Here is a 12,643-nt window from a genome sequence, read left to right as displayed (position 1 = left end):
GAAAGTAGATACATCCATGTTTAGTTAGATTTTTAATATACCTATATTGGCAATGGATGGACAAAGCAGTCTGAAATTATTATCAAAGATTTGAGCAATGAATTAATGGAGATTGGTAGATGGATGGATGGATTCAGAAAAACTATATAAAATATGTTAACCGAACAATTAAAAATACTTTCTTTTCAGGGATTCCTGGGTAGTTCAGTCAGTTAAGCATCCAACTCTTGATTTCTGCTCAGGTCATGGTCTCACAGTTCATGGATTCAAGCCCCGCATCAGGCTGTGTACTGATAGCACAGAGCCTGCTTGGGATTCTCTCTCTCTCCCTCTCTCTCTGCCCCTCCCATGCTCTGTCTGTCTCTCTCTCTCTCAAAATAAATAAACATTTTTAAGATTACTTTATTTTCAAGCATGCATGGAATACTTATAAAACTTGACCATACACTATTAGATCACAAAACAAATTTCACTTTACACCATATACTAGGTGAGAAAGCAAATGTTAATCTACACACAGCATATTTTCTGCCCACAACTCAATAACATTAGAAATTGGTAAGAAAGCAATGACTAACATCTTCATTCATTTAGAAGTATTAAAGTACATACCTCTGAATCATATAAGGCTCAGATAAAACAATTATGAAATATTTAGAACTAAATGCCAATGGAAACTGTGCATGCCCAAAGTATGCATGGCGCTAAAACCGAGGGCATATTAAAGGGACATGGACAGCTGCACCCGCATGTACTATTACATAGGAAGAGAGGAAAAGCTAATGTGGTAAGAGTCTAAATGAAGATGGAAAAAATTCAGCAAAGAAAGATAATAAAAGCAAATCCAGGAAGGAAAGAAATTGATCTAAACCAACTTCAGAAAAAAGTTAACTTCTCTGGAACGGAAAAGAGACTGTAAGAGAGCTAGCTACATTGGGAGCATTTTCTTTCTCTGGGCCAAAAAAAAAAAAAAAAGTAAAAGTTGTTTGTAACAACTTCATTGAAATGTAATTAATGTAGCATATAGCTCTGAATGCTGTAAAAATGCTGGATTTTAGTACATTTACAGAGTTGTGGGTCCATCGCCACAATCAACTTTAGAATAATTTCACCATCCTGAAAAGAAACCTTCCACCATTGAAAGCAAACTGGTGCAGCCACTCTGGAAAACAGTGTGGAAATTCCTCAAAAAATTAAAAGTAGAATCACCCTGTGACACAGCAATAGCACTACTAATAATTTATCCAAAGGATACAGGAGTGCGGATTCATAGGGGCACATGTACCCCAATGTTAATAGCAGTGCTATCAACAATAGCCCAAATGTCCATCAACTGATGCATGGATAAAGAAGATGTGGTATATATACAATGAAGTACTACTCAGCAATGAAAAAGAATGAAATCTTGCCATTTGCAACAATGTAGGTGGAACTGGAGGGTATTATGCTAAGTGAAGTCAGTCAGAGACAGACAGATATCATAGGTTTTCACTCATAGGTGGAATTTTGAGAAATTTAACATCAGACCATAGGAGAAGGGAAGGAAAACTAAGTTGCAAACCATGGGAGACTCTTAAATACAGAGAACAAACTGAGGGTTGATGAGGTGGGGGTGGGGGTGCAGGGAAAATGGGTGATGGGCACTGAAGAGGGCACTTCTGATGAGCACTGGATGTTGTATGTAAGTGATGAATCATGGGAATCTACTCCTGAAGTCAAGACTACACTGTATGTTAGCTAAGTTGACAATAAATTAAGAAGAAAAGAAAATAAACCTTCCACACTTTGGCTGTCATCCCCAAGCCTTGCATCCTCCCCAAGCCCGAAGCAACCACTAATCTGCTTTCTCTATTTATAGATTTGCCTACTCTGGACCTTTCATATAAAAGGAATCCTTTAACATGTGGTCTTCTATGACTAGATTCTTTTACATAGCAGAAAATTTTCAAGGTTCATCCAGGTTGTAGTACATATCTGCGCTTCGTTCCTTTTTATGGATAATAATATTCCATTGTGTGAATATACTACATTTTGTTTATTCATTAGTTGATAGACATTTAAGTCATTTTCACTTTTGGCTGTATTATGAATAATACTGTTATGGACATTTGTATACAAGTATTTGTGTAGATATGTTTTCATTTCTCTTGGATATATACCTAGGAGTGTAATTGCTGAGTCAAATGGAAGTTCCATGCTTAAATTTTTGAGGACCTGCCAGACTGTCTTTCCAAAGTGGCCGCAGCATTTAATATTTCCATCAGCAGTGTGTGAGGCTTCTGGTTGACCTGCATCCTCGCCAACACTTGTTATCATCTGACTTCTCGATCACAGCCATCTTACTCGGTGTCGAGTGATATATCACTGTGTTTTTCATTTGCATTATCTGATGACTGATGATGTTGCCATCCTTTCATGTGCTTGTTAGCCATTTGTCTTCTTTGGAGACATGGCTATTCAGATCCTTTGCCCTTCTTTAATTAGGTTCTTTTTCTTTTTGTTATTGAGTTGTAAGAGTTCTTTATAAATTCTAGAGACAAGTCTCTTATCAGATATATGATTTCCAAATATTTTCTCCCACTTTATGAGTTGTCTTTTCACTTTCTTGCTAGTGTCCTTTGAAACACAAAACTTTTTAATATTAATAAGGCCCAATTATTTTTCTTTCATTGCTTATGACTTTGATATCTGTAAGAATCCATGGCCGAATCAAGATTATAAATACTTATTCATGCTTTCTTCTGAGAATTTCAGAGTTTGGGCTCTTAAGGCTTTGGTTTTGAGTTAATTCTTGTATGTGGTGTATGATCAGCAGCTGCACCATTTTATACCCTTGTCAGCAGTGCACAAGGGTTCCAGTTTCTCCACACCCTTTCCAACACTTGTTATTTTCTGGTTTGTTTGTTAGGATGAGTGAGGGAGAGGGGCAGAGGGAGAGAGAGAGACTCTTAAGCAGGCCCCACGCTCAGTGCGGAGCTCAACACAGGGTTCCATCCCACAACCCTGTGATTGTGACCTGAGCCAAAACAAGAGTTGGGTGCTCAACAGACGGAGTCACCCAGACACCCCTGTTTTTTGTTTTTGTTTTTTATTATAGCTCTCCTAATGAGTGTGAGATGGTACTCATTTGTGATTTTGATTTGCATTTCCCTAGTAATTAGTGCTATTGAACATCTTTTCATGTGCTTCTTGGCCATTTTTATATCTTCATTGGATAATGTTTATTCAAGTCCTTTGCCCATCTTTATTTGGGTTGTTAATTTTGTTGTTGAATTTTAAGAGTTGAATTTTTCATTGAATTGTATATCTGTGAAAATATCAATCTTTATCAGATACATGAGTTGCAAATATTTTCTCCCATTGTGTAGGTTGCCTTTTCACTGTTAATAGCGTCCTTTGTTGCACACAAGATTTTAATCTTGATGAAGCCCAGCTTATCTATTCTTTTTTTTTGGTGTGTGTGCTTTTGTTCTCATATCCAAGAAATCATTGCCAAATCTTGCTACCAGTTTTTAAACACTCAGCCTGGTGGTGTTCAAACTATTCAGCGAATGATTTAAAGTACTGAAGTAAGTTATTTCTATTCTATAATTTACTGTTATAATTATGGAAGATTTCACAATTATCCATTCAATCCCAAAGTTCTTATGAAACTTTATTTTCCTGATTACTGCCAAGTGCATTCGATTATACATTGAAAGCATGGGAATAGCACAATTATGATACGATTTTTCCCCATGAGGAGTAGTGATCAAAATTATGGCCAAATGCCTTTATTAGGAAAAGAACATTCTTAACTGATTAAAGGCTATGGATATTATATATCAACTATTAAATGGGTTTTCAACTTTTCTGCTTCATATTTAAGAACACTGAATTTCACTTCAGCGCATATAATAAAGTTGTAAAACTTCAAAGGCATTTTGCATTCTGAAAAGAGTTCCTTGTGGTTTAATGCTCATTTGAAATTCAAATAACTCCTTGGAATTTGAAGCCAGCTAGGAGCTGTGTACTGTAGAAAAAGAAGGGAGAAGATCCCTGATACCGTTGCTAATTCACACTGCTAGAAGGTATGACACTACCTTGATAGGAGCAGGAAGTGCATCTTTTGAAGTAAACATTTTCAACATTGTGTAAAAACTTATGTTTTTTAAAGTTTATTTATTTATTTTGAGAGAGAGAGAAAGGGAGAGAGAACCAGTGGGGGAAGAGCAGAGAGAGAAGGGGATAGAAGATCCAAAGCAAGCTCTCTGCTGACAGCAGAGAACCCAATGTGGGGATCGAACTCACGAGCTGAGCCAAAGTTGGATATTTAACCAACTGAGCCACCAGGAGCCCTAAGCACTCATTTTTTAATCTCTTTTTAGTTCTTGTTTTAAACCATTATATACTTTTTCCAGCAAGTATTTTTTAAGAGCCCTTAATTTTATAAAATAGATAATGGAAGAGATCCAAGAGAAGCCTAAGACATGATTCTCTTCCCTCAGACAATTTGCCCTCTCTTCATAGAACCTAACGATGCACATGACAATATAAGAGAAGAAATAAAGGCACTTACCATGTAGAGTGTGAGAAAGCAAGATTGGGCTGTGGTGGTCTGAGTGGGTCTCAAGGAGGCGGACCTCAGCAAGCCAGGAGGGGGAAGTAAGACTGGAATGGGCTGAGGAAGGGTGCTCCTTTCTCTAGGATAGAGGAGAGACAGGAGCAAAATCAGGACTGACTGGGAGTGTCATGGACCAGGTACTTGAGGTAGAGAATATATTAAGTATTCTGTGCACAGTTGTATGGTCAGAATGAGGACAGCTTATGCGAAGCTGGTAAAGTAGTTTTATATTCAATGTGGTTGACTGTAGAGAAACACTGTGGGTTCTTGATCAGAGAAGTAATGGGAAAATGCAGTCTGTCTCCAATGGAGATCATAGAACTTTAGAGGGAAAGGGATTTTGGAAACATCTTATTCAATATCTTCTTGTTTACTGAGGCGAGGGAGCTGAAATAATTTGCTCAAAGTTACCTGTTAGAAAATAGCAGATCTGGAGCAGCTGGGTGGCTCAGTTGGTTGAGTGGTCGACTCTTGATTTCAGTTCAGGTGATGATCTCAGGGTCATGAGATCAAACTCCACATCAGGCTCTGTGCTGGGCGTGGAGCCTGTTTAAGATTCTCTCTCTCTCTCTCTCTCTCTCTCTCTCTCGCTCGCTCGCTCGCTCACTCGCTCTCTCTCTCTCCCTCTCCCTCCCTCCCTCTCTCTCTCCCCCCCTTCCTCCCTCTGCCTCTCTCCTCTGCTTGTGCTCGCTCGCTCTCTCTCAAAAAATATACATTAAAAAAAAGAAAGTAGCAGATCTGAATCTCAGACTCATCCTTTACTCCAAGGCCAGTGATCTTTCTTTCATACCACAGTCCTCCAGAATATATTAAGAGAAAGGAGAGAGGGAGACCAAATAGGAAACCATTATACCGTCCATACTTGAAGCAGTGAACACCCCAGTCAGAGGGATGCTAAGGAAAATTGACAGAAAGATACATAAGAAGCACCTCAGAAAAAGTCAGAACCTGCTATTTTCTTTATTTTAGTGAATTAAACAAATATGTAGAGAATTCCATAAAGGATTGAGCTACTTCTAAAGAATAATATTTGACTAAAGTGAAAAAAAACAAATCCTGACAAAACCACTATTCATAACCCAAATGACCCTGGCGAATGGGTGCTAAGTAAATATTTGCTGAGTGAATGAACCAATGAATGAATGTATCAACTTAATTTAAATTTTGCTGTTTTGTGGGGAGGGGATAGTTTTAATAAATATCTTACAAGTGTTATTGAAAAAAGAAAACATTTTCTTTCACAGATTCACCTTTTGGGAGTTTTGCTGGCCATTTTAGGAAACTTGGTAATCAGTATTTCCCTAAACATTCAGGTAAGAAATAGCTTGTTTTTCTAACTGTAGTTTAATCCAGGGACACATTATGACCTGAGGGTGTCGCAGGCACTTTTGCCCTCTCAGAATCCTTCCTCCACAAAAAATCTAAACCATTATATTTTATGATCTCATTGACATAAAGACACATATATCTTAGGTTGGATTGCGTTCTTTTTTTTTTCTTCTTTTGATTGTAAAAGAAATTGAATGCTATTGTGGGCATCTTAGTAGTATTGCATATCCTAGGCAAGGTGCCTTAGTAGCTTGCAAATGTTTACTACAAATTTATACCAAAGGTGTTCATAGTCTTGGCATCAATCAAAATTTATTTTTAATGTTCTGTGTTTTCTTCTAGTACTTTTGTTATTTTTTAAGTTTTTAAACATAATCTAGAACTGTATAAACTTATTATAAGAAAGCAAACATAATCTAGAACTGTATAAACTTATTATAAGAAAGCAAGTTCAGTTGTCATAAAATCAGTAAGGAAATTGGGCTATATATAATGGCCATGAATGTATATGTTTCAAATACAAAGAAATACTCAAACCAGATATAAGTAAGCATCTACCACCCCAACCCCCTGCTATCAAAGCATTCCGCCTTGCGATGCTTATTGTGGTAGCTACTTTGACTCATACATTTGAATCCATTTTCAAAGGACTTTTCTTTAGTAACTTATTATTTTTATTTCCTGAATGTTTGTTTTGACATCTGAACTTTTTTGATGTTCTGAAAGTAATGTTAAGACACTTAACTCCTAAACATACTTCTCCTCTTGAGAGAGCAAGACTGATACCGATTTTACAGTTATGAGAATTAAGCAACATTACTATACAAGAAGGCCCTTTCCTCCCCCAAATTCTCCATCAATGGGAGTTACTTCTGCAGTTAATATGTGTGGAACAAGCAGAAAGCCATAGTAATTCCTCTGTAATAATCTGCAGATAAACGAAAACGCCATGATGCAAATGCAGAGGACCAAAAAATTTTAGGGCAAGTTTTAATTGGGTAGAGATATCTTCTTATTTGCATTCTGATCTACTTCCAGAAATATTCTCATGTCCAGTTGGCACACCAGGAACACCCAAGGCCATACTTCAAGAGTGTGTTGTGGTGGGCCGGGGCCGTGCTCATGGCCTTGGGGGAGATGGGCAACTTTGCAGCCTACGGATTTGCCCCCATTACCCTCATTGCTCCGTTAGGCTGTATGTCTGTTACAGGTGAGTCATTTCTTTGTGTTTTGACAAATAGAAAGCTTTCGATATCAGAATAGTTGGCAGAAAAACATACAACTTAAACAACACGCGAATGAAAGAACAAAGTCCTATTTTCTTAGGAGGCTAATTTGGAACAGTTATACTGCTGATTTCGCTTATCTGATTTCACTGTCATGCTGCTCCATTAACCCTGAAAAACACTGATGTTTGAAAGCCTCGTTTCCAGTGTCTGCTTCTTTTTTTTTAATTTTTTTTAATGTTTTATTTATTTTTGATACAGAGAGAGACAGAGTATGAGAGGGGGAGGGTCAGAGAGAGAGGGAGACACAGAACCGGAAGCAGGCTCCAGGCTCTGAGCTAGTTGTCAGCACAGAGCCTGATGCGGGGCTCGAACCCACGAACGTGAGATCTGACCTGAGCCGAAGCCGGAGGCTTAACCGACTGAGCCACCCAGGCGCCCCAGTGTCTGCTTCTTAATAAATTAACAGTAACAGCAAACATTATACCATGCTTTTTAAATCATTAATGAGTTATCTAAAAGCATTTGTACTATGTTGTATTTTATTCATGTGTTAAATTGACGTAGCATGTTGTTAGAGCATTTGATGCCTCATCTTGACTCCATAGTTTAATATCTCTTTTACACTAAGAATTAAATACTGGTTATTCTACATTACCAAAAGAATGTGTAATTGTACAGTCATGTCACAATTAACCTATTTTTCAAAATTTATATGATTTACTAAATATATCTAGAAAAGAGAATGTGAGATGTTGCTATAGAGTAAAAAAAAGAGCAAAAATCACTGATAAAAAGATGGATAAATTTTCTAAGCCTTGTTAAAATCAATAAAAATCTTTATAGTTTTACTCTTTATTTGCTGCTATGGAAACGACATGTTTCTAAATATCCGTGAATTTGAAACCTTCACTGAAATAGAAACAAGTTGATGGTTTTTGTCCGGTAACATCTAGATCAAAAGCATAAGATGTGCTCATGTGTCCCAATTTTAATATTTCTTCTAAAAATATGATGTTCTAATGAAAGCATAGTTTAAACCCAAATAATGTACATCCAAAGAGAACTTTATTTTGTTTTGAAAGTAGTTTCTCCTTCTTAATCATTCAAAATGTCTTACTTAAAATACTTTTGTGGTGTACTATAGTAGAAAATTTAGCAAAGAATACTTTTTTAGCTTTCTAGAAATTGTTCAGTTAAAATTGCCATACTGTTACTACTCCGAATAGGCACACAATTTATGTAATCATTTACCATTTTTAACATCCCGATAAAATGAACAATTTTAGTATATCTTCATTTTTGCTACACATACCATGTACATGGACATTGTGGATTTCTTTTTTTTCTTCTCAAAATCTGAGAAATAATAGATAAAAGATCTAGTTATATTGTCACCTTTGGGACCTCCACAGATCCCAGTTATTCTGAAAACGTTGTGTTATTCTTCATAATGACTGTACATTTAGAGCTGGTTTTTATCTTTGTTTCTTGTTTTGCTTTATGCTTGGTTTCCATGAAGTAGACAAAAAAGCATCCAGGAACATAAACAGACACCTGAGGAGGCTTGGTACACTCAGTTGAAATTCTGCAGTTATCTCGAGTCACTTAGTCCTGGGACTCCTTTTTTCTGGGAACAAGAAAACGAGAGCTGGTCCAGCTAGCTCAAGGAAAGGGGAGTGTGGCTGGATTTGTTGTAATGGCAGGAGATGTCCCAGAAATGAAGTGTAGCCGAGCTCTGTGGGACCTAAAGTGAGAATTTGGAAGTTGCCAGAGATTAAGGTCACCTTGATACCCTTCCCAGCCCTTCAGCGAATCTGCCTGTGAGGCTGCTCATCTTAGCCTGACTTGCTCAAAGCTCTCATTAATAATAGGAAGCTTAAGTTTTCCCACTCACTTTAGTGTCCTGTTCTCCCCAAGTCTCCTGTGGGGCCAGTCCACTCACCTTCAAACTCTGAGCCCACTGGCTTACCAGAGGGATCTTTCTTAAGGCTACATTCTTTTTGTGCTTTTAGCCCCAGTTAATATTTCAATGTTACAGTCTCTTTAGCAACCTCCCTCTCTGCCCATAAAATGGTTCAAAGAAGTAAACTTATAGCCTCAAATACAAACCATTTCTGACGTTACAATCTTTGCAAACTAATATATGCTCATGAGTAATATTTCCACAGCATTCCTGTGCTGCATTTAGGTTATTGAGAAGGGTCGTGGGTGGGTTGTGGACCTCTGGTGATTGGGAATATGCCCCCAGAACAAACCCCTACCATCCAGAGATTCCTGATAAAGATTCTAGAAGCAGTAAAGGACCTGAAACAAAAAGGAGAATATTTTAAAATAGCCATATCATATGGCTCTGTCTACAGATGAGGCAGAAGAGTGTCCACACTTTTCTGTGCTGGAACATTCCCCCCTCCTCTATTATTTCTTGGGAGATTCGTGAAATAAATAAAAATTTCCTTCTGAGTTAAAAAAAAAAAAACAATAACAAGAAATTGTATGTTGCAATGCTGCATGGGATGCAAGATTGCATATTCTTTTCTGGTCTGTCTTCTATCTTTTGTTACTTTTAAAATTAAAAAAAAAAGAATGAAAGAAAATTAAAATCCAGAACAACTAAAAACAAAAAAACAAAAAAAACTTGAATTCTGAGTCCAGATGAAGGGTCGGGACTTTCTTCCATCTTCCTCCCTCTGCTGAGGTGACCTGGTTCACACCAACACTTCCTTCCCGGAAGTGAGGGGAGACGCCTGTGGATAATCACGTGTTGGAATCTCACTACGCACAATATGGCAGGCCTGCTAATAGTCAGACCTGCTGTTCTGAGTTACCTAACCAAAATTCCTTTCGCCTTTGGGAGTTCAGCTGAACAGATTGCTCTCAGGACTAGTATATAAGGAACACCACGGGAAGCATCATGGCTGCTTCAGCTGGTGCTCTTCCCGCAGGCCTGGCCCAGAGCCTCTGGGGTGTCCCCTTGCTCCCCCTTCCCCTGCCTTCTGCCGCCCCTCGCTGACCGGCTCACCTTGAAGCAGTGCTCTGCAGGCATTAGTTTTACCCTCGGTTCCAAAGGCGTTCTAGGAAACAAAGAGCTCCATAATCGAACAGATTTCTGCAATACTGGGTTTTCGGTGTCAGCCAGGTTTCACCAGTGTAGGGTCTCTGGGCACACTGTCAGCCTCTCAGAGGCAGATGCAGTAGGCCAGGTTTCTGGAACCTACTGACCACAAAATATTTTTAGGTGAAGCATTCCCAAAGGACAGTAGTTCTGGGGTACCTGGGTGGCTCAGTCAGTTGAGCATCTGACTCTTGATTTTGGCTCAGGTCATGATTTCAGGGCTGTGGGATTGAGCCCCACGTCAGGCTTGCTCAGCGCCAGCCCATTTCCATACTCAGAGAAATTAAAAATAAGAATAATAATAATGCTTAGGATTCTCTCCTTTCCCCCCCCCCCCCCGCCCCTCGCTTCTCTCTCTCTCTCTCTCTCTCTCTCTCTCTCTGACTCAAGAAAAAGGAGAGCAGTTCTGCAAAAACCCTTTAGGGAATTTTTAAGGCAGTGCTCATATTAATAATTCTCTAGTCTCCACTGCCTAGCACTGGTGAGTTATCTAGCCTGCCTGAGTCTTAAGGATTGAATAATGGGGAATGATCCTGGCACATCTAAATGCCCAGAACTGGGTCTAGCTTTCTGAGAATGTCAGAGCCCTAGTATTCTTGCATCACCTTACACTTTCTCCCTGAAGGTCTTTCTCCCTGGAGAATAGGTCCAAATGCTCATTCTGACTAATATGCTAGTCACACCAGCAGTGTGGTTGGTTTGAGATGTTGACTTGTGTTTGTGTTTCCATTAATTTAAAAAGCCTAATGGTAATTTCTCAGTTTCATCTCCAGCCTAGGCTGGATATTTGTTCCAACAAGACAGAGCAGTTGAATGGTCTAGAACATGAGCTCTGGGGCTACACTGCCAGGGTTCAAATCTGAGCTCTGCCACTGGAAAGCTCTGTGACCTCACACAAGTTGTGTAAACAGGTTCACACCTCAGATCCCTACCCTGTGAAGTTGAAATAAAGAGAGTTCTTACCTTAGGGGTGCCTGGTGCGCTCAGTCCAGGGAGCATGTGACTCTCGAGCTCAGGGTTGCAGTGTCAGCCCCATGCCATGTATCAAGATTACCTAAAAATAAAAAATAAGGAGTTCTTACCTCAGAAGTTGTCCTGAGGAAAAGCAGTGTAAACACAAACATCTAAGAACAGTGTTGGATACATACTGTGGTGTTTGACATGGTGACAACACTAGCAACTGTCACTGTGATGTATAATTATTAGTATAACATAGGAACAAAGCACATTCTTTAGAAGGGCATCTTACGCCATGCCCCCAAAAGATGGCTGATGATTACATTTTCTAAAATTGAAGAACCAGTTTAAGAAATGCTTTTCATTGTTCTCATCCATGCAATGGTTCGTTTTTTTAATTTTTTTTAATTTTTATTTATTTTTGAGAGAAAAAGAGACAGAGCATGAGTGGGAGAGGGACAGAGAGAGAGAGAGAGGGAAACACAGAATCTGAAGCAGGATCTAGGCTCTGAGCTGTCAGCACAAAACCTGATGTGGGGCTCGAACTCATGAACTGTGAGATCATAACCTGAGCCAAAGCCGGACACTTAACTGACTGAGCCACCCAGGTGCCCCAATAATGGTTCATTTTCGGAGAGCAGAAAAGTAGGATCCTCACAGCTCATTAGTTCAGCCATTGAGCAGCAATTACCCCTGACTCTCCTGTATATTTCCTACCAAAACATGTTGGAAAATACCAGAATTTCCAAACAACCTACCAAAACAAAATACATTTTTTAAAAAACCAACAGGGGCGCCTGGGTGGCTCAGTCGGTTAAGTGTCCAACTTCAGCTCAGGTCATGATCTCGCAGTCCATGGGTTCATCATGGAACATCAGGCTTCGTGCTGACAGCCCAGAGCCTGGAGCTGCTTCAGATTCTGTGTCTCCCTCTCTCTCTGCCCCTCCTCCACTCACACTCCGTCTCTGTCTCTTAAAAATGAATAAACGTTAAAAAAGTAAAACAGACACAGGAATTTGTCAGAGGAAAAGCACGGCAGCCAAAGATGTGTGTGTAACTTTCTGTCTTCTTGCTCTGGCTTCCTATCACTTTTGTTTACTTGCTAACTAACTTCGGAGAGGCTGAAGGGCAGATTTCTTTCAGGTCTAACTACAATTAGAGAATGCATCTTTGTTCATTTTAGCCACTCTGACTGGTGTGAGGTGGTATCTCATTGTGGTTTTGATTTGTGTTTCCCTGATGATGAGTGATGCTGAGCATTATTTCATGTGTCTGTTGGCCATCTGGATGTCCTCTTTGGAGAAGTGTCTGTTCATGTCTTCTGCCCATTTCTTCACTGGACTATTCATTTTTGGGTGTGGAGTTTGGTGAGTTCCTTGTAGATTTTGGATACTAGCCCTTTATCTGATATGT

General features: G+C 39.1%; 1 protein-coding gene across 1 annotated transcript in view; it reads left to right on the top strand.

Annotated features, from left to right (window-relative positions):
- NIPAL2 (NIPA like domain containing 2) overlaps positions 1-12,643 on the top strand; it is a 78,694-nt gene that overhangs the window by 17,241 nt on the left and 48,810 nt on the right. Inside the window, exons 2-3 of the mRNA XM_029923741.1 lie at positions 5,848-5,916; positions 6,971-7,142. Coding sequence (XP_029779601.1) covers positions 5,848-5,916; positions 6,971-7,142 — 241 coding nt within the window. The remainder of the gene's footprint in view (positions 1-5,847; positions 5,917-6,970; positions 7,143-12,643) is intronic.

The sequence above is a fragment of the Suricata suricatta genome, chromosome 15 (assembly GCF_006229205.1).
Source record: "Suricata suricatta isolate VVHF042 chromosome 15, meerkat_22Aug2017_6uvM2_HiC, whole genome shotgun sequence".
In the NCBI taxonomy this organism is placed as follows: Eukaryota; Metazoa; Chordata; class Mammalia; order Carnivora; family Herpestidae; genus Suricata; species Suricata suricatta.
The sequence above is the reverse complement of the archived record's forward strand: the minus strand, read 5'-3'. Positions and strand labels throughout refer to the sequence as shown.